At 46.6% G+C, this 20368-nt stretch overlaps 1 protein-coding gene across 9 annotated transcripts in view; it reads right to left on the reverse strand.

The window, feature by feature from the left end:
* The window catches only part of ARFRP1 (ARF related protein 1), a 93409-nt gene that overhangs the window by 61972 nt on the left and 11069 nt on the right, over window positions 1–20368 (reverse strand). The window contains exons 7-8 of one of the 9 annotated variants that reach the window (XM_075900965.1): window positions 7027–7127; window positions 2480–3860 (exon numbers count right to left, since the gene is read on the reverse strand). The exons of 5 other annotated variants lie outside the window; for them this stretch is intronic. In XM_075900965.1, coding sequence (XP_075757080.1) covers window positions 3773–3860; window positions 7027–7127 — 189 coding nt within the window. In that variant the 3' untranslated portion in view covers window positions 2480–3772. Of the gene's footprint in view, window positions 1–2479; window positions 3861–7026; window positions 7244–17274; window positions 18227–19481; window positions 19644–20368 lie in introns of those variants that run through there. 3 more of the 9 variants (XM_075900964.1, XM_075900963.1, XM_075900967.1) reach the window with 3 other exon arrangements.

The raw sequence follows: 20368 nt of genomic DNA on the forward strand, positions 1-20368 counted from the left end.
CTGTGCAGTCTGGATATTTGCTCGCATGAGCGGCAAGGCCACACAACAGGTTTCAAAGTCAAGTCAGACCAGCCTTGAGAGAACAACATGCAATACGACTCATTTAATGCTTTGCACTATGTTTGGAAAAGATGTGGCATCCAGGTGCTTGCTCTCTTCGGAGCAATGCAGGAGGGGCGTCCATCAATACACTGGGTAATTCCTGTACTTCCCCCCGAGCCACTTGGTCTTTCACTTTGCTACACCCTGGTTTCTGTTTTGTTAATCAAAACTACTTCATTTCCTCTCCCGGCTGCTTGACAGATTTAAACATCATTGGCAAAAAATAATTTGGGCACCACAGTGGGCTTGGATTAGTAAAAATAGTGATGCTCCCGTTTACTAGCAGCTCTGTGTGGATGGCCCGGTCTCCATCCAGAACTCGTGGATTGCCACGGTGCTCCATGCCTGCAAAGGATTTTAACCGCGCTGGGCCGCTTATAGGGTTGGGGGCTGTTGATAACAGCAAGCGACCACTGTTTCTGCCAAGCACCACGCACCTCTGATACGGAGTAATGCATCTGGATTGGCGAGCAGGGCACTTTGTAGAGCTGTCTCATAAGGAGACAGGAAATAATAAACACATGGCAGAGTTTACAGAGCTGAAGGCAACAGGACAGTTTGGTGCTTTCCACTCTGAACTTGGATTTTACATAATGAGTTTAGCATCAATCCAGAGCCCCCACTCAGGCTAATGTGAGGGAGGCGGCAGTCCTGCCCTTCAAACTGGGCTGTACCTTCCAGTCCTTAGAACAATTACAGCTTTGGCTCAGAAATGAGATATGGCCTCCCCTGCCCGCAACATCCACAGGAAAAGGAGGAGGAAGATCAGAAAAGGAGAGTCGCAGAAAGGCTGGAATGCCCCTGGAATCCACTTGAAACAGGGTGTAGTCTGCTGGGCCCTGTGCAAAGCAACTGCTTTGTGAAAACTACCCACCCCACACAGACAGGTCTCTGTTTGTCAGTTGTTTCCCTTACGTCACTCCGTCCAGGAAAGGAATGGGCCTATTCAGATAAACATTAATGTCTGAGCAAGCTGAACCCTCCCCCCCCCCCCCCAAGCCCCATTGATTTTGATGGGATCCCTTCTCACAGATTACGGTAGAGAATTCCAATGAATTCAATTGCTGGAGGTACTCCCTGTGCCAGGTGTATGTGTCTCCACGCAGCAAGTGTTCCACTCAGCAACAGCCTGTGCATGAGGGAGCTGCAATTAGACCACCCTGCTGCTGGTGAACAGGATCTGTTGTTCCTGTGTTAGATCTACTGGAGTTTGGCTCTTCAGAACTAGGCTGTTAGGCCCGGCCCCGTGGCTACATTCAAAGGACGTAATTACACTCAGTCGCTGGTTCCCACTTTCTCTTTCTCCTTTGGCATCTGCACAGGAGCCTGCTGGAATTTCCCAAAGGAAGAGGGAGGTTTGGACTTGGTAGCATGGACTGCAGTGGGAGAAAAGATTCTCTTTCACGTCACCCTTTCCTCAGCACAGAGATGGAGAGTCCGGGCAGCTCAGGGAACACCTCCAAGAAGGCTTTCCTGTTTTAAAGGCAGAAGAAATCGGTAACAGCTGTGCCGCTCCTCAGCAAGGCCACTTTACTGGGACCAGTCAAGAGCTAACACACCCATTATGGGTGCAAGAGGGAAGAAATCTCACAAGGGGGCTGCTTCCTGAAACCGTTCCCATAACTCATCAGGACATGCTGGCTTTTCCTCTTCTCCAAACTGGGATCGCTTCTAAAATCAAATGGCCCAAATTCTGCTCTCAGAGTGGGGTAATTTCCTGCTGTCCACAGTGGATATACTCTGCACCTAGCCAGGGTTAAGTGCAAGCAATATCGGTCTCAACATCCTCGGTAATAGACTCAGGCCTTTCGTACCCATCCAGTCTCACAGTCCTGGACTTTAGGTGCGGCCTGTGCGTGGGTGGAAATTTCCATTAGGCAGCTCATTGTCTTTGGTTCACCTCTTGCACTGCCTGCAGCTGTTGGGACTACAGACAACTGGAGACAAAACAGAGTCTGCCAACATCCACTACTGGCTCACGATGACACCAGAAAAGGTGTATTCAGAGACAGTCAATTCTCACTGATTCATACCTACACTTCCAATCTAGCATTACACTGTGGCTGCTGACAAACCAGCTGTTCTTAAGAAGTCCTTGCCCCATCCTCTTTCCTGTAATAGCTGAGCAGTGGGACATTAAGGGGCAGAACTTAACAGCTGAGCTGTCACATCTGGTTTGATTAGATAGGGTTGAGCTTGTTGGGAAAAAAACCCAACCCCTAGCCTCCACCACGTCCAAAAGGACTGCGTATTTGCTAAAATCCTTTTCTGTGGGCTGATCGTCCCGTCTGGCAAAGATCTTACTCTCCAGAGTGCACATACAATCACACACTGCCTTCCTTGAGTGCTCAGCGCGAGACAAACCCTTTGTCCTGGGGGGAGTGCATCAGTCGTCGCTTTTATTGCACGGCTTTGTTTAAACTGCACAGACAAACCACCGAAGACGTCACCCACTGCATCAAAAGTACAAACAAATACCACTTCATCTTCTTCTGCAAAGGCAGAGCAGTGCGGGAGCCCCTAGCTGTCATGTCCACCTGGGCCCACATGCCAGAATAGCCCCAGCCCCAGACAGTCACCCCGCCAAGACCTCTGAAAATTCACTCGCGCATCTTGTTTCCAAAAGGAGTGGAGAGAGCTCTTGTGCAAGTCATTTTTTATCATGGGAGCAGGCAGGCACCTGCAGGCTTGGGGTAAATGCTGGGACAGGGCATCTTTGCATTCTCGCCTCTTATTTCATTTCCAACAGTCGGAAGCCTGCTGCTAAGGGCAAGTGCCACTAATTCTTCGGTGTGGAGGCCTAGCCAACAACTCCCTCAACAAGGGAGACAGGCAGAGAAGCATGAAGCTTTATTGGATACTTATCCCACCCGGCTTACAGGCATGGATTTCATCTTGGAATGCACCCAGAGGGCCTCCATCCCTCCTTACAGTACAGACACCAGTCAGAGAGACAGCATAAGGGTGCTATTGACAGTCAAGACGAGGCGACTCTTCTGAAGATCATTTTCCAGTTAAATAGCCCATTGTGAGCTTACAGGCCATCATGTGGCTGCTGTCTTCCACCACTCTGGTACCGTACAGTCCCAGCTCAACATTGCCACAGTGGAAACAGAACTATAATCAACATTGACCCTACCCATTGCATTATCAACAGCATAAATCAGGCCAGTACCACCACCTACAATGATCTTTAGGGATGGGAAGGATGCAAACTTTTCCCCTTTGTCCCTCACAAATCTACCTACCACCTCTGATACAATGAAGTAGCTTCCCTTCAGTAACTAGAACGTGAGTCCAGTGAACTGGCCTCTAGCTTCTAGTAGAGTAAGAACCCAAGAACCCTACATCCCACAGCCTAAAGTGATGAAGGAGAAACTGCTAAAGCCTCTGCCCTTGCACAGCCTGGCCTCAGCGTGCGTTGCCACTAAATATTTGGGGAGGCTGGGCCCTCTCAGGCCAAGGGATCAATGCACAATGCTAGAAGCACGTTTTCCAGTCCAAATCCATTGCTCTGACAGTTCTTTTTAGACCCAGAAAGAGAATGTTTGCCCCCCAAACAAACTAAGAAAGAATCAGGTGCAATAAGAGTCCTGCGGACCTTCTTCTGGAGAGAGAGCAGAGTCTGTTTTGGAAGAAGCTGTCTGGGCTTCAGTGACCCAGCACCTTCTTACGTGATGTCCTTCTGCCTTGGGGGCCGGTGAATGTTCCTCACCACGCATTTCACCATCCATTCGATTCCTTCATTTACCCCTTTGCTGAGGAGACAAGACAAAAGCAGAGTCATGGCTCCCGCCGTACCACACTGACCGTCCACCATGCTACATTAATTCTCTCTGTTCCCTGCCACCCTTCGTTTGGGTTACTGCACTGGCCTCTCACGCAGCGCAGGAACAGGATTCAGTTGAACCTATCAGATTTTAAAACTATGCCTCACTTTGGTTCCCAGCTGTTTATGCCTTTTAATTTGGATCTAGAACAGGGGACGTGAGCTGGACCCTAATCTGCTGATAGGTAGGGGCTGTGTAGAAGTCTCACTCAAAGCATCACTTCACTCCATGTCCGGGGGAAGGGGTCACTCAATATCTGGCCAGCTCTAACTCCAGGTTTGCAAGCCTCCCAGACTCACCCGAGTCCAGGCTCTGCCAGGCTTCAACACAGTCTGAGTTCCCCTGTTAATTTTCCAAAAGTTCAACCCCCTGACTTAGAACCTAACGCGGGAAGAGAATTCCCCAGAGATCAAAGTGATCGCGCACAACTCTCTGAGCTAGGAAAGCTGTCTTTCACGTGGCTGTTGGCTCCTGCTGCTGCTCCAAACATTGACCTTGAGCTTCTGCTTGTATCCGTTCGCAGAAATTGCTTCTGTGCATGGATTACACCAGCGGTTCTCCTATTTGAGAAGGTTTTCTCCTGCTCTCTCTAGTATTACTGCTGTATGCCTGCAGGGCATTGCAGCTTTGCTACCAGCCAACCCAAGCTGGCGGGGCACACGCTTAATCACCCTGGATTCAGAGCCTGCACTGCGCTTTGGACAGGGTAGTCTTTTTTAACCAGTCCCACTGCTCCTTCACATGTATTCAGAGTAACACGTTTCACCCAAAGACTCCGAGCATTATGAAGAGTAGGTAGGGATTAGGGATGTGAAAGGTAAAACCAGTTAACCAGTAATGGGTGGGGGCTGGAGCAGCTCCCTGCTTACCGCGGGCTGCTCCAGCCCCACAAGGGGCCTGCCGTGGACAGGGTCTGCTCTGGCATCTGGAGCCAGGAGTCTCATAGGCGGGAGGCTGCTCTCGCTGGGCTGGAGTGATCCCCCGCCCAGATCCTGGTTCACTGGTTAACTAGCTAAAGGTTAGGTTAACCAGCGTTTAACCGATTAACCGGGATTTTACATCCCTAGGTTAATGACAGTAGGAGAAGTGCATTTTTCAAGGCTCCTGTCATGAACAAGAGGAGTGCTAACCAGCACCTGGTGACTAAGGGGTTAACTCAGGTATCTAGCAAAGGTGTTAGCCAGGTCAGGGGGCCGGGAGAACCAACTGAGATAGAGGCTTGGAATGTGAATTGCGTAGAGATTCCCTGCCTGCTTTCTTTGTGTGGGAGAGTAACACCAGGAGTTGACAGACACAGAATGATTTAAACCCAGGCAAGTCTATCGTGCCCCCCCCCCCCCATTCCCATAGAATTCAGGACAGGGGAGTAGACTGAACAAAGAAAAATTAGAAGTGAGGACCAGGGAAGCTGGTCCAGTCGCGTTCAGGGTAATTTTTCTTTACGTTGTGGTTTGGTTTGAACTACTCTGTGTGATTCTGTCTCCCCTCCTACTAAAACAGAAGGTCAGGGCCCACAAGAGAGCTTCAAAACCTTGCGTCTACAGGCACTGGTTACAAAAACTCCCCCCCAAAATCCTGGCACCCAGATTTTGGGAATTTCACTGCCACCATCGAGTGCTTTGATTCCCTAAAAAAAAAAAAACACAACACTTGAAATCACCTCCAGGGGCACCTCAAGAGCTTGAAAGAGAAAAAACAAGCTGCAGTCTCTGGCAGCTGACCCGGCAGTCTGAGGCATGCAGATACACACAGACTGACCTTCCTTGAGTCAAATCACACAGACTTGGAAGGTCTTGACTGACCTTCCAAGAGTCAAACCACCACCTTAACAGAAGTGATTTCTATTACAAAACAAAAGATAAACTTGATAAAGAACACTTGGCTGCTAGATGTTACAGAGCAACTGAGGAAAACAAATTAAAACAGAAAAATCTCAGCACAATGCTTAGATGGTAAGGGGGGAAGGGAGACAGAATCACACAGAGCAGTTCTAACTAAACCACAACATAAAGAAAAATTACCCTGAACGCGACTGGACTCGTTTCCCTGGTCCTCACTTCTAATTTTTCTCTTTATTCGGTCCGCTCCCCTGTCCTGAATTCCATGGGAGGTCATGGTAGTCTTGCCTGAGTTTAAATCATTGTGTGTGTCTCAACCCCAATTATCACCTAATATCATTACCTCAGACATTATCCTTCCCCCCCCATCCCTCCTCTGATCTAAAATCTAATTTGTCTATTTTATGTGTTCACTTTTTTTGGTATATATGGTTATGCCAATTTTCTTCCAATTCGATCTGAGGAAGTGGGTCTGGCCCACGAAAGCTCATCACCTAATAAACCATCTTGTTAGTCTTTAAAGTGCTGCATAGTCCTGTCTTTTGTTTCAGCCCCTGGTGTTACTCTCCCAGGCAAAGAAAGCAGGCAGGGAATCTATAGGCAATTCAAACTCCAAGCCTCTATCCCAATTGGTTCTCCTGGCCTGGCCGACGCCTTTGGTAGATACCTGAGTTACCCCTTAGTCATGGGGTGCTGGTCAGCACTCCTCTTGTTCATGACTGCTCCTCTGGGCGAATTCCTGACTCTGTTATTTTAACCACATGCACCTCGGTGGCTTGTGCATTCCTGCTGCGGTGTTATTCTGAGACATCTCTCCTAATAAACGAAAGTCCATCTTCCACCTCAGAAACCAGAAGGCTGGCAAGAGGATAATTACTTCTCTTTTTCTGACAACGGATACCCACCCATCCCTCCCACTGCTAGGATCGTAAATGCTGTCATGTTTCCATGTGGTTTTCTTTGGAAAAGGGCTGCTGGTAAAGTTAACTCTTGCGTCAGGGATCATGTTGCTGGGTCATGAGGTGAGAAAGCCAGGTTACGAACCAGGGCCCAATCCAAAGCTCGGAGCTCCAACAGCACCAAGCGAGTTCACAGCCCGGATGAGCAAAGCACACAAGTCCTTAGGCCCGGACAAGAAAGCGGAGCTCCTACTTGACCCACATAATGCCGTCCTTTTGCCTGCCCCACTTCTCCCAGCGGGTGGTTAGCTCATTCTAGCACCATTTCCCCAGGACGGTGTCCAGACCCACACTCACCCAGTGAGCGCTGAGCAGGCCTGCGTCAGGCAGTCTCTCCTCCCAATTTTGTTAATGCAGTCACTAAATGCTGTCTTGATATCCGGAATGGACAGACAGTTCTGGAAGGCAAGACATAAAACGGAATCCACATCTGCTGCAGTAGAGAGCACTGTCCTACCCCACCAGCAGCAGGATCCTTCTGTGCCCACATCGGTTTCCAGCATTCTGCCCCCTCCTGAAAACAGAGACGTTTTCAGCTGTAGGCCACGGGTGGCCCACTTGGACTCCTCTGCTCGTTGACGGTGGTTAACCAGACCGTCACAGTATCACCCTGACTGATCTTGCCTGTGGAGGGAGCTAGAGTGGTTTTGAGAGTGTAAGAACAACCTCGCTAGTTCCTGATTCGTCTCCATTTCGATATGCTAACCCAGCTCTCCCAGGCAGGAACGGGCCCATCAAAGTGTGCGGTGGGTGAGTGACACGACCCGACAGCCCTTGCCGAGTGGAGTACAAGACAGAGCACCGTCTGTATCCTTTTCCCACCCCAAGTGCATGGAAAAGCTCCATCTTCGCATCCACCAAACAAGGCCTCCTCCTCCTCTCTCCCTACAACACCTGGGCTTCACAAAGTCTTTCAAAAACCACCTCAGCCTTGCAACAACCGCAGCTCCCCCCAGAATCCTAGACGGAGGGGAACTGCATTGTCCATTTCTGTAGCAGACCCTGGGAAAGGGACGTATTCAATGGAAAGGTCATCTCAGATAAAATCTCTGCAATATTTCCATCAGCTGATGTGGGCTCCCTAGACTTTTCTTTTGGCAGGGGGTGGAGTATTCTTGTCAGTGGGCCCTTGACTCAGGCTGTGTCAGACCACAGCACAGTAAATTCCCAGTGTTTACTGCTCTTTACAGCATCGCACATTTGTAATTCCGGCTTCTGCATAGGGGTGCATGCCTGGGGCACAGAACAGTGTCCTGTCTATGCCAGCAGGTCAGTCTGTTCTCAGTTCCCAGGAGGTAACCAGTTCTTGGGGGCAAGTAAGTTGTACACATGCCCAGATTGCGTGGACATTTAAAAATGTGCAAGTACATTTAAAAGAAACAAAGCCAAATGACCTACCCGGCTCCTAACATTACCCAGCACAACCGCAGCATTGCCATGAGTAAGTTTTACCCTTCTCATACAAATGAATCAGGCTTTCAGATGACATCCTACTTATCATAATAAAGAGAGAACTTAGATGCTCCTTTCCTCCTGGCAATCACTGGAACCTTTGAACTTGCTGTAGTATTCAGTGTAGCTATTTTAAGGTCTCTTAAGTAGCATTATCATCAGCATAGAGTAACGCTAACCAACCAAAGATGATATACATTTTAGCATGCTTTAGTGTAAAGTGAAATTGTAGCTGTTGAAATTTTCCCTCAATGACAGCCTGACCGTCATGGAAAGGCATGATCTCAGCATGTATTCTTATCCACGTCCTGCATGATAAATGCCACTGACGCAATGACATTTTCTTACATGCTTAAGCAAAGGACAACTGGAGCCCAGAAACCAGCAATGAGTAACATAAAAGCCTCCGAAAGAGCTCAATGGGCCCAAGAAGTTTAATCAAAAGGTGATTAATTTGTGTCTGAGCATTAGACACAGGAAATGATTTAAAGTACAGGCCAATGCAGAGTTTTGACATTTCTAATTCGATGACGAAGGTGAGGATGAGGAGATGTGACGAGGACATGTTGTAGCCTAAGCAAAGTCTGGGAGCTAGGATCTCAGACACTCCCATTCCTGTTCCAACACTGTCACTCTTTGAGTCACCCTGGACAGGTCATTTCAGTGCTTTATTTTTAACTGAGCAGTAGCCAACCCCCCCCCCCCCCCACCACTCTCCTCTGTGCAAGCACAGCTTGAACCTGTGGCTGGTTACGGGCTCTCACCTACCTTTGAGCTAGTTTAGTATCTTGTTCAAGGTGCAAATCAGGCCTTTGTCCAAGGAAGTGGATTTCATACTCACAACTAATGCAGACAAGGCAAAAGAACTCCCCCCTCCACCCTTTGTAAGTTTTGCAGGTGCAACTTGCACCCACAAGGAAAAAAACCATCTTCTGCAAGATCAGGCCCTAAATGAATCCTTGTCTGCAAGATGGGGTTAATGGTCTTTGATACCTATTGCAGCGCACAGAGGTGGTACGTGGCTAATGTACGTGAATCCTCAGAGGAGGAGTGCTGGAAGGGAGAATCATTCAATGCTCCTGAAAGCGAGGGGCAGTTGCCAGTCCGAGCACGGTTCAGCCAGTGCCCTGGAATGTAGTGTTGTGGGCCTTCCCCTTGCTAGTCTAGCCCTGCCTTGCACTTGAACAGTGACAACTAATCCTGTAACTGCTTGTGACCCAACTAACAGGAATTCATTTTCTCTTGTGCAGTGGATTCAAGCAGCAATGGGCACAAACAATGCGTCCAGCTACCCGATGAACCATTAAATGGTTAAACCGAACACTAACAGCATCGGGAGTTGGACAGGGCCCTTGCAGGGTCAAATCACACCACAGGGGTTTGGAAGAGGAGACACCATCATGCTGAAATGATTGCTCCCCTACCGATTTTGGTGGCTTCCTCTCAGCCGCTGGAGTCACCCTTAGCATAATGTTCATTGAGCAACGAGAAGGGCAGAGCTAATTACCCCCAACAAATGGAAATTCCGGGCAAGATCAGTATTATGATGGACAAAAAATGCCCAGTATTTATTGCACCACTTGTTTTGGTAAGTGTGTGCTAAGCTGCTGGATGTTAAAACCTCTGATGCAAAAGCAGCAGATGAAACATCAGCTGCTGCGACAGGCTTCTGCTTGTCTTGTTTTGATAAGCTGTGTCACATTCTCCCCAGAAGGCTTGGGGCTGGCACAGAACACCAGCTTGTTTGGCTATGAGGTCTGATGCAACTTTTCAGAATCTCTGAGCTTCCACGGAACCCTGAGCGGCAAGAGAGGTCTCAGTTACAATCCAGAGCCGAGGGCCACAACTGGAATTTCGGGATAGAGCAGAGGGCAACAGAGCACCACCGCGGAGCTTCTACAACCACCCTCACTGCTCACCTATGTGCCCTTGCTATTCCAGCTGTACAAATTAGCTATGAGGCAAGGCTGAAGGAATTGGGCTTACATAGTTTAAAAAAAGAGAAGACTGAGGGGGGACATGATAGTGGTTTTCAAGTATCTAAAAGAGTGTTACAGGGAGGAGGGGAGGAAATTGTTCTCCTTGGCATCTGATGATAGAAGCATGGGCTTAAACTGCAGCAAGGGAGGTTTAGGTTGGATATTTGGAAAAACTTCCTACCCGTCAGGGTGGTTAAACACTGGAATAAATTGCCTAGGGAGGTTGTGGAATCTCCATCACTGGAGATATTTAAGAGCAGGTTAGACACACCGCTATCAGGGATGATCTAGATCAGCGTTTCTCAACCAGTGGTATGAGTTCCCTTAGGGGTACTCGAGAGAAACCTCGGGGGCATGTCAACACAACTGAAACTTGGAGAAAACTGAATTTTTGTTTTATGTTTTACAGTGTTTTATTATTCTTGTACTTTTAACACCCAAAAATGTCATCGCCCGCCTGGCTATGATTAAGTTGTTTAAACAAATGTGTTGCAATGGTAGAAAAAAAAATGATGTGTGTCTGAAAACTGTAGGTGCTGGGGATGCTTTTTTTTTTCTTTTTTAAAAGAGTACTTTTTTTAAATAAAGGTTGAGAAACACTGATCTAGATGGTGCTTGGTCCTGCCATACGGGCAGGGGACTAGACTTGATGACCTCTCGAGGTCCCTTCCAGTTCTAGAGTTCTAGGATTCTATGAAATGCTCATGAATGGCAGGATCAAAGCCTAAGCAATAGGGGAACTTTCTCCTCTCAACTGCACATTCCCCCTTTAATCATCCCCTCCTCTCTGGCGTGGGAACATCCAGAGCCCACACAACATCACAACTCCAAGTGTTGTAATTGTATCACAACAGCAAGCTAGGCCCAAGGGTAGTAGCCTCAGTGAATTCATGTATAACCATCCAAACAGGCCAGAAAGGCATGCTCTTGTGAGGGCTGGCAACACCTGGTGGCATGATTGCACGCAGTCTTCCAAGGTCCTTTCCTCTGTGTGCAGGTGACTGTGTAGTCTTGGAAGCAACACTCGTGTTAGATTTTGGCCGCCCAAGGTTCTGGACTAGAGGGAGTGGAGTGCACAGGAAGAGCGTTTACTCGCTGTGGGGGGCTCTGGTTTGAGTCAATTCTAGAAGCAGAGTTGCTCCTGGGGACTAGGCTTCGGTGCTGAGCTGAGATTCTGAAAGAGGAGACTGCTGGCATCTCTGTTCGAGGACAGGTTGGTGCATTGAGATAATCAATAAGTACACTTGGAATACAGCCAGACTGCATCGCTGATTTCCTATCCAACGACAAGACAAAAAGCAAGGCCTCGCCATCTGTCACTGCTCAACAGAGGAGCAATGCAACACTAGTCATGCGATGACTTCTCTCATCCAGCCTTTTCAGAAGGAACAAGACTTCACAGACTGGACCCTGACCAAGGTGGTACAATGGACAACGCTACACTGCCAGGTTAGTTTAATAGTAGATTCACTATAAGCTGGAAACTTATTTGGTTTCCCAGGCTCCCACTCGTAAGCTCTGGAGGTCTGGCCAGAACAAAAGAAATCAGGACGAGATATAAAGATGACCTTCTCTGCTGCTCACTTTGTCCAGTCTGGAGGCTTTTCAAAAGCACTGTAGTTGCAAGGGGCCTGTATGCCACCCGCCACATGTGTGTGATCCTTCTCCCTGATCTATAAAATTCACTAGCGTGGCCACTGGAAGCCCTGCTGTGTGGCGATGAAGAGGCCTGGAGAGCCGGTCTACTTCCACGTGCAGCTCGCTATGAAGGGCTTGTGGGCAGATGTTTTCACGACTCAGCAGCAGGAACAATAAACATGGAGACGGCTCTGGCACCGCCCCAATGGCAGCTTTGGATGCTGCAGTCATCCAAGGGGCCAAGAACAATTTTACTCTATTTCAGTAGCTTCTCTTTCTTGCATTCCCAGCTGTGATGGCTCCCTAGTGTGACTTTCATAGAACCAGGCAACCATGGGCCTCAACCGGAAATGCAGGCGAGAGGAAAGCCAAAGGCAGGGCTTATGCTGACTGCATTAAGCAGCAAGTGCACTGGGAGGATGAAGCTGCTTCGAGGATTTATCGTGCTCTTTTGTCTTGAGATAAACAGCAGCGGGGTTGGCAAGATGCTGTTGATACGTTAGACAAATTGCTCTATTACTGCACCCAAAAGGAAGGCTGAAATAGGATCCCAAAAAGGCAGCGGAGAAGGAAGTTGCCTCACCATTCCTTTCAGCCAGACACATTTGAATGTGTTTGGGAGAAAACGTTAGCCTAGCGTGGAAGGTATTTGCCCCCCTCTCTGATAAAACATCTCTCTCCCTCCGCATTTTACTTCGGATGTAAAACCACGTACACTAAGAACAAAATTATGGAAACGTGCTCGGTGAACATACAGAATAGCACGTCATTACAACAACGCAGCCTGCACAAGTTCTGGCTCTGGAAAGGTCAGCTTCTTTAGCTAATCGACAGCTACGTCACACAGCTGGGGAAACAATGTTTTTTCCTCTTGAGGAATAAATCTGCACCTCCACACTCCATATACAGACAGTTCCACAAAATTCCTTTTTGGAAGAATGGCCGTTTGCAAGACAGTCACTTCCCAGCAGGGTCTTGCTTTTAAACCTCAAGAGCAGGCTTACATCCTTTTCTGAAGGATCCGGCAAGAGCTCCAGAAGCGTTCCAAGTGTCTATTTGCAAGTCCTCCACTGGAAAAAGATGACGATGCAGGGCCAGGAACACACCCGAAAGAAATATGAGCTTTTTAATTGCTTCATGAGCAACTGGCTGGCAGGATAGAAATAAGATTGGGACTGTCCCACTAATTCCAGAATGAGCTGCAACCCTGACTGTGAGAAACATTCAAAGAAAATGCATGAACAGCTTACGCCATCTGCTATGTTATTTTTGGTTTACTAACATATAATTCTATTTTATGGAGACATTAAATGAGTAGGGGGGCAGTGTTTCCTAGGGGTTACAGCACTGGCCTGCGACTTGGACATGGGCTCTATTCCTTATCTGCCACTGACTGACTGGATGACCTTTGGCATCTCACTGCATCTTTTTGTCAGTTTCCCCATCCATAAAATGGGGATATTGATGAGTCTTTTATTAAGCATGTTGAAATCCACTGCTGAAAGGTGCCACATAAAACTAAGTCATATTATGAAAAATTGGAATTGCCACCAGCCAACAACTAAGTCATAGAAAGAGGAAATTTTGCACCATGAACAACTAGTAGGCAAGTATCAGAGGGGTAGCCGTGTTAGTCTGAATCTGCAAAAGCGACGAGGAGTCCTGTGGCACCTTATAGACTAACTGAAGTGTAGGAGCATAAGCTTTCGTGGGCAAAGACCCACTTCGTCAGATGCATGTAACAAGTAGGCAAGATTACCAAGTTCCATGAACACATAACCACCCACCGGTACTCTTCCCATCTCTTTCTTTAAGGCCTTTCAGAAAAAGCCCAAAGGCTCAAAAATTCTGAGGTTTCACTTCATTTTTAGAACTGACTCATGCTTTTTTCAAAGACCACACTCCCTAGATGTACAAACCACTGCCAGTACTCAGCATATTATCAATTGGCTGCTCACAGGTTTCTAAAATGAAAATATTGTTTGCATGACATTTCATCCCCATATTTTTTCCATGATTTAATTGTGATTCAAGTGTAGTTTGCCATTTTTAGAACCCTATTCACGCTGGAAAAAGTGTCTCAGTTCACATTTATGCAGCTTTTGCTTGGATAAACAAGCAAACAAAACAAACATTTTGAAACATTACGAAATCCCATTCAAAGCACTTGACATCTTTCTGGGAGAAACTGTGAGGTTTTATAGCTTTGTCACCAAATCAGTCTGTCTTCAAGTCAATTTACATGCAAAATGTTCTAATTCTGATGATTCAAATACCTCCCAACAGGCACATTACAATGTACTATCAGTGGGGTTCCAGAGTCCTGTGAACACTGTGTAGCCTCTGTGCCTTGAACTTGTATTTTATGCCACATGCTGCTCCTCTGACATGCCAGGGCAAACTGGACAGTTCTTAAAACCAATGTGCATGGACTGGTTGTAAGTGGCTGAACATGAGGGTGAACATGGAAATGGATTGAGGAGCCCTACTGTAAAATACAGCATTTCATGGCACTTGATATTCCAATTTCCCCACAGTTAACCAGCTCCTTTTACGGTCAGAGAAGCTGAAAGAGATTCAGTGACATCCTCAAGTCACAGAGCTAATCAGTGGCAAAATCGGGACTAGAATTCAAGAGGTCCTGGCTCTCAGGCCCATGCTAATTCTTCTAAACGGTGCTTGATTGGGGCTAGATTGTTTATTTCATTACACAATTTTATGAGAACGTCTGTATAGATGTTCTAAAATAAGATAATCAAATCCTTTATCTAGGCATCAAGTGATCAGAGAGATGCTCTTCAGTGCAGATCCGAGTAGGTGCTTTGCGGGGGGGGAAGAAGATGGTGGACATTGACTTCCTTTGAAGCATCAGGTACAGACTACAGCCCATAGATTTCCCTACAACCCCCATATGGGGGTGTATACCCCCCCATGAATTTCCCCAATTTAGTGATTATTTGGAAATCTGAATTGAAATTGAAACATTAATATACACTTTAAAAGCATATATAGTGTATGATAAGATATGTGTATCTGAAAAAGTATAATAGATTTGAAAAGTATGAACATAGACTAGCTTCCTTATACAGCTGTTGTTTTTTATGACAATGTCAATGCATTCATTGTGGGAATGTTGGCCAGCCTAATAATTTCAAATTATGATTTGTAAGCAAAGTCAAAATGAGCTCTCCCTGACAGCTAGTGATGAGCTGGGGGGAAAGGCATCAGGACCAGATTGTATTTACATTCACACCTAATCTAGCTAGGTATCCAGCAAACAGAACTGTGTTGCCCAAGTGATAGATTTTGGCTGGGGTTGGGTTACAAATCACTTGAATGCGGGGGGGGGGGGGGGGGGGAGAGGTATGAAATGTTGTTGTTCTTATTGTATGAGTAAAGGGCAGTAGAACTGTACGTAACCTGTACTAATTGGAGGCAAAGAGAGAGGGTGGGGACAGGTGTTTTGCTTGATGGTCTGAGTCACAACTACTATTTGACCTGCCCCTCTCCACTGTTTAAAGACAGAGCAGATTAGGCTCCATATATAGTCTTTTGTTTCGTTAAGTGACCTCTACAGCTGAAATCACTGATAATCAGGTCTAAGTGCTTAGTCCTGCTATGGGGACAGTGTTCCTGTGGGTCCAGTGTTTTTGTGTAACAGACAGCCCAAACTGCACTAGCAGCGAGGTTCCCCCACTGAAATCACTGAGAGCTGGGTGGAACCTCAAGAGACCAACTCGCAGAGGTCACAGTGGCCGGTGGCAGCAGAAGGTGACGGCGTGGGACCATTGGCAACAGAGCGATGGAATGCACGGTGGCACAACGAACAACAGTGGCCAGAGCGAACAGTGAGCAGCTGGAGGAATAAGCAAGGTGTACTCACGTGAAAGTACCTCTGAACTCTGAGTCTCCACTGACCAAGGACAACACAGGTGAGTGGGGTGAGGTGGCGGGAAAAATGAGGGGCACGTTAAACATCTGTTTGTTGCACTATACTTCAGTGACTTTGCTCCAGAATGCTAGATTTGTGACTGGGAATGGAAACTTATATAAATGTGTTTCCTAGTAGGCCAAGTATCAGAGGGGTAGCCGTGTTAGTCTGAATCTGCAAAAGCGACGAGGAGTCCTGTGGCACCTTATAGACTAACTGAAGTGTAGGAGCATAAGCTTTCGTGGGCAAAGACCCACTTCGTCAGATGCATGTAGTGGAAATTTCCAGAGGCAGGAATAAATATGCAGGCCAGGATCAGGCTGGAGATGGCGAGGTGGATCCAATCAAGGAGGATGAGGCCCACTTCTAGCAGCTGATCTGGAGGTGTGAATTCCAAGAGAGCAGAAGCTGCTTTTGTAGTTAGCAAGCCATTCACAGTCTTTGTTTAATCCAGAGTTGATTGTGTCAAACTTAAAGATGAACTGTAGCTCAGCAGTTTCTCTTTGAAGTCTGGTCCTGAAGTTTTTTTGCTGCAGGATGGCTACTTTTAGATTTGCAATTGTGTGTCCAGGAAGACTGAAGTGTTCCCCAACAGGTTTTTGTTCCCCAACAGGTTTTTGTATGTTGCCATTCCTAATATCAGATTTGTGTCCATTGATTCTTTTACGTAGGGACTGTCCTGTTTGGCCGATGTATATAGCAGTGGGGCATTGTTGGCACATGATGGCATATATTACGTTGGTGGATGAGCAGGAGAATGTACCAGTGACAGTATGGCTGATCTGGTTAGGTCCTGTGATGGTGTTGCTGGTGTATATATGTGGGCAGAGTTGGCACCGAGGTTTGTTGCAAGGATTGGTTCCTGAGTTCGAGTTATTATGGTGCGGTGTGTAGTTGCTGGTGAGAATATGCTTCAGGTTGGCGGGTTGTCTGTGGGCAAGGACCGGCCTACCTCCCAAGGCCTGTGAAAGCGAGGGATCGTTGTCCAGGATGGGTTGAAGATCACTAATGATGTGTTGGAGAGGTTTTAGCTGGGGACTGTAGGTGATGGCCAGTGGTGTTCTGTTGGTTTCTTTCTTGGGTTTGTCCCGTAGCAGGAGGCTTCTGGGTACACGTCTGGCTCTGTCAATCTGTCTCCTCACTTCCTCGTGTGGGTATCACAGTTTACAGAATGCTTGTTGAAGATCTTGTAGGTGTAGGTCTCTGTCTGAGGGGTTCAACACTTCAATCTTCCTGGACACACAATTGCAGATCTAAAAGTAGCCATCCTGCAGCAAAAAAACTTCAGGACCAGACTTCAAAAAGAAACTGCTGAGCTACAGTTCATCTTTAAGTTTGACACAATCAACTCTGGATTAAACAAAGACTGTGAATGGCTTGCTAACTACAAAAGCAGCTTCTGCTCTCTTGGAATTCACACCTCCAGATCAGCTGCTAGAAGTGGGCCTCGTCCTCCTTGATTGGATCCACCTCGTCATCTCCAGCCTGATCCTGGCCTGCATATTTATTCCTGCCTCTGGAAATTTCCACTACATGCATCTGACGAAGTGGGTCTTTGCCCACGAAAGCTTATGCTCCTACACTTCAGTTAGTCTATAAGGTGCCACAGGACTCCTCGTCGCTCTAGTAGGCCAAGATTTTTAAAATGCATTATTTGCCAAGGTTGTTCTCTCACATTGTTGCTATCTTGAGAGGTCATTATGTTGGGGAGATTCTGTACTAAACATTTTTATTATTATAATTAATTTTTACATAAGAATGGACATACTGGGTCAGACCAGTGGTCCATATAACCCGGTATCATGTCTTCCAATCGTGGTCAAGGCCAGGTGCTTCAGAGAGAATGAACAGAACAGGTAAACAAGTGATCCATCCCCTGTTGCCCATTCCCAGCTTCTGGCAACAGGCTAGGGATACTCAGAACATGGTATTGCATCCCTCCCCATCCTGGCTAATAGCCACTGATGGACCTATTCTCCAGGAATTTATCTAGTTCTTTTTTTAATCCTGTTATAGTTTTGGTCTTCACAGCATCCCCTGGCAAAGAGTTCCACGGGTTAACGTTGTGTGAAGAAGTACTTCCTTTTGTTTTTTTAAAACCTGCTGCCTATTAATTTCATTGGGCGACTGCTAGTTCTTGTGTCATGTGAAGGATTAAATAACATTTCTTTATTCACTTCACGCCAGTCAAGATTTTATAGACCCCCTTTCATAATCCCCCTTTAGTCGTCTCTTTTCTAAACTGAAAATTCCCAGTCATTTTAATCTCTCTTCCTGTTTCATATCCCTAATCATTTTAGCTGCCCATCTCTGTACCTTTTTCAATTCCAATATTTTTTGGGGGGATGGGGTGACCAGAGTATTCAAGGTGTGCACATACCATGGATTTATATAGAGGCTGCATCTGTGACAACCCACATCTTAGAAGAGTTAAATGCTTGTCGATTGGACCCCAAACAGATGGTTGCTTGTGCATTTGATGGAGCTGCAAACTTATCTGGAAGACATGGTGGAGTACAAGCTTTGCTCAGAGAAAAGTGTAACTCTGACCTCTCCTATACTCACTGAAGAGGCCATATACTCCAACTAGTACGAGCGGCAGAATCTTCAAAAGACATTAAAAAAAAGCTATAAATTGAATGTCTTCATTATATTCTTTTCATAGCAAGAGTCCAAAAAGACTGAATGTCTTGGAAAATATAGAAGATACACTGGGACTGAAGTTCAACTTTGTCCAACATGGGAAAACCCGCTGGTTCTCTCATGAGCGATCCTTGGCTGTTGTCTTAAAATTAATCCAGCCATTATTACTGGCTTTGGAAAGTATCTACCAAGATGGGATGGATCTACGTAATGAGGCTGGTGGATAACTTTTGCTACTATGTTCAGAGAACTCTATTGCCATTCTCTCTCTCGTAAATATACTGTTGAAACCACTTGGGTCATTAAACAATGCCATCCAGGCATCTGGTACAACAGTAGTAGATCATAGAATAGGAGGACTGGAAGGGACCTCGAGAGGTCATTGAGTCCAGTCCCCTGCCCTCATGGCAGGATCAAGTACTGTCTAGACCATCCCTGACAGACATTTATCTAACCTACTCTTAAATATCTCCAGAAATGGAGATTCCACAACCTCCCTGGGCAATTTATTCCAGTGTTTGACGACCCTGACAGTTAGGAACTTTTTCCTAATGTCCAAGCTAAACCTCCCTTGCTGCAGTTTAAGCCCATTGCTTCTTGTTCTATCCTCAAATCTATCCTAGTAGATCTTTGTCCAGCAATAGAAGCTACATTTGGATCAATCAAAGAGCTATCCATTGAAAAAGTACTGGAAGAAGCAAAGATTTCAGTCCAGAAATTGACTAATGAAGGCATTTATATTGAATCCTTAAGTGAAGTGTTTAAGACAACTGAAAATGTACACAGACTTGATTCTTAAAAATCTACAACAGCGACTTCTAGATTCTACTCAACCTCTCCGTAGCTTTTACAGATGCCTGTCCTATAAAACACTGACATTGAGTGGAGTGAGGCACTACCAGTAATGGGGCTGCCATGTGCTCAGGACAGAATAGAGAATATGAATACAGAGTGGAATATCATACGACAAATGAATGAAGATTTGACTTCAACTTCTTCTTTATCATCATTAGTGGCTCGACCGGATCTTTGTGCTATGTTTCTTGGGATGAAAGAAGTAGGAATTCATCTCTTGCTACTCCCAGTCACAACAGCTACAGTTGAGCGTTCTTTTTCATCATTGAATAGAATTTTGTGTTCTGAAAGAAGTCACCTTCTGCCTGATCATGTGAATGAACTAATGAGCATATCAACTGAAGGAATGGAAGTACCGGAAACACGAGAAGCCACCGAAGATGAACACATTGCATTCGAGAAGTTCATTAACAGAGCTGTGCAAAATTATATCAAGAAACCAAGAAGGATGTAGACATAGTGCTTCATAGAAGACTTGAGTAGCCAACTTTAATTTGTGTGATTTTAAAATGGTCATGAAACATTTTTCAGTTTTTGCTATGGTGCCATACAGCCCACCTTCACCCTCATCGGCCCTGACACCCCCTGTAAATTCGAACACCCCCCCTAATTTTCAATTCCTGGGGAAAACACTGCTACAGCCAGAGGTAGGATGAGACCTGATAGACCAGTGAGCTGGAATTTAAAATCTTATGTACCTAACGTGTATGTCTGGCTCCCTCTAGAGGATGGCAGGTAGTACTGCAGGTATTAGAATGCCAACTGATCAGATTAGGCAGTTTTTGGCCTGAAGGCCAAATCCTGGTTCAAAATTGTATGGAGGGCCAGGAAGGGGAGGCTGTACCTCCCCAATAGCCATGTGTTGCCCAGCATCCAACCCCCTGCTCCCCATACCTCTAGGGATCCTTGCCCCCTTTCCAAATTCCTCTTGCTCCCCATATCCTGACCACCCCCAGGGACTCCTCATCCCCTATCCAAACTGCCCTACTCCCCCATTTCCTGACCATTCCCTATGCTCCCCATCTCCCAACTGCCCACCTGTGATCCCTTGCTCCCTAGACAAGCTCCCCTACTGCTTCCCGTCCCCTCTGTGACACCCATCCAACCCTCCCTTCCCCACCCCTCCCCAGCCCCGCTCTCT

The sequence above is a fragment of the Pelodiscus sinensis genome, chromosome 18 (genome assembly GCF_049634645.1).
Source record: "Pelodiscus sinensis isolate JC-2024 chromosome 18, ASM4963464v1, whole genome shotgun sequence".
Lineage (NCBI taxonomy): Eukaryota > Metazoa > Chordata > Testudines > Trionychidae > Pelodiscus > Pelodiscus sinensis.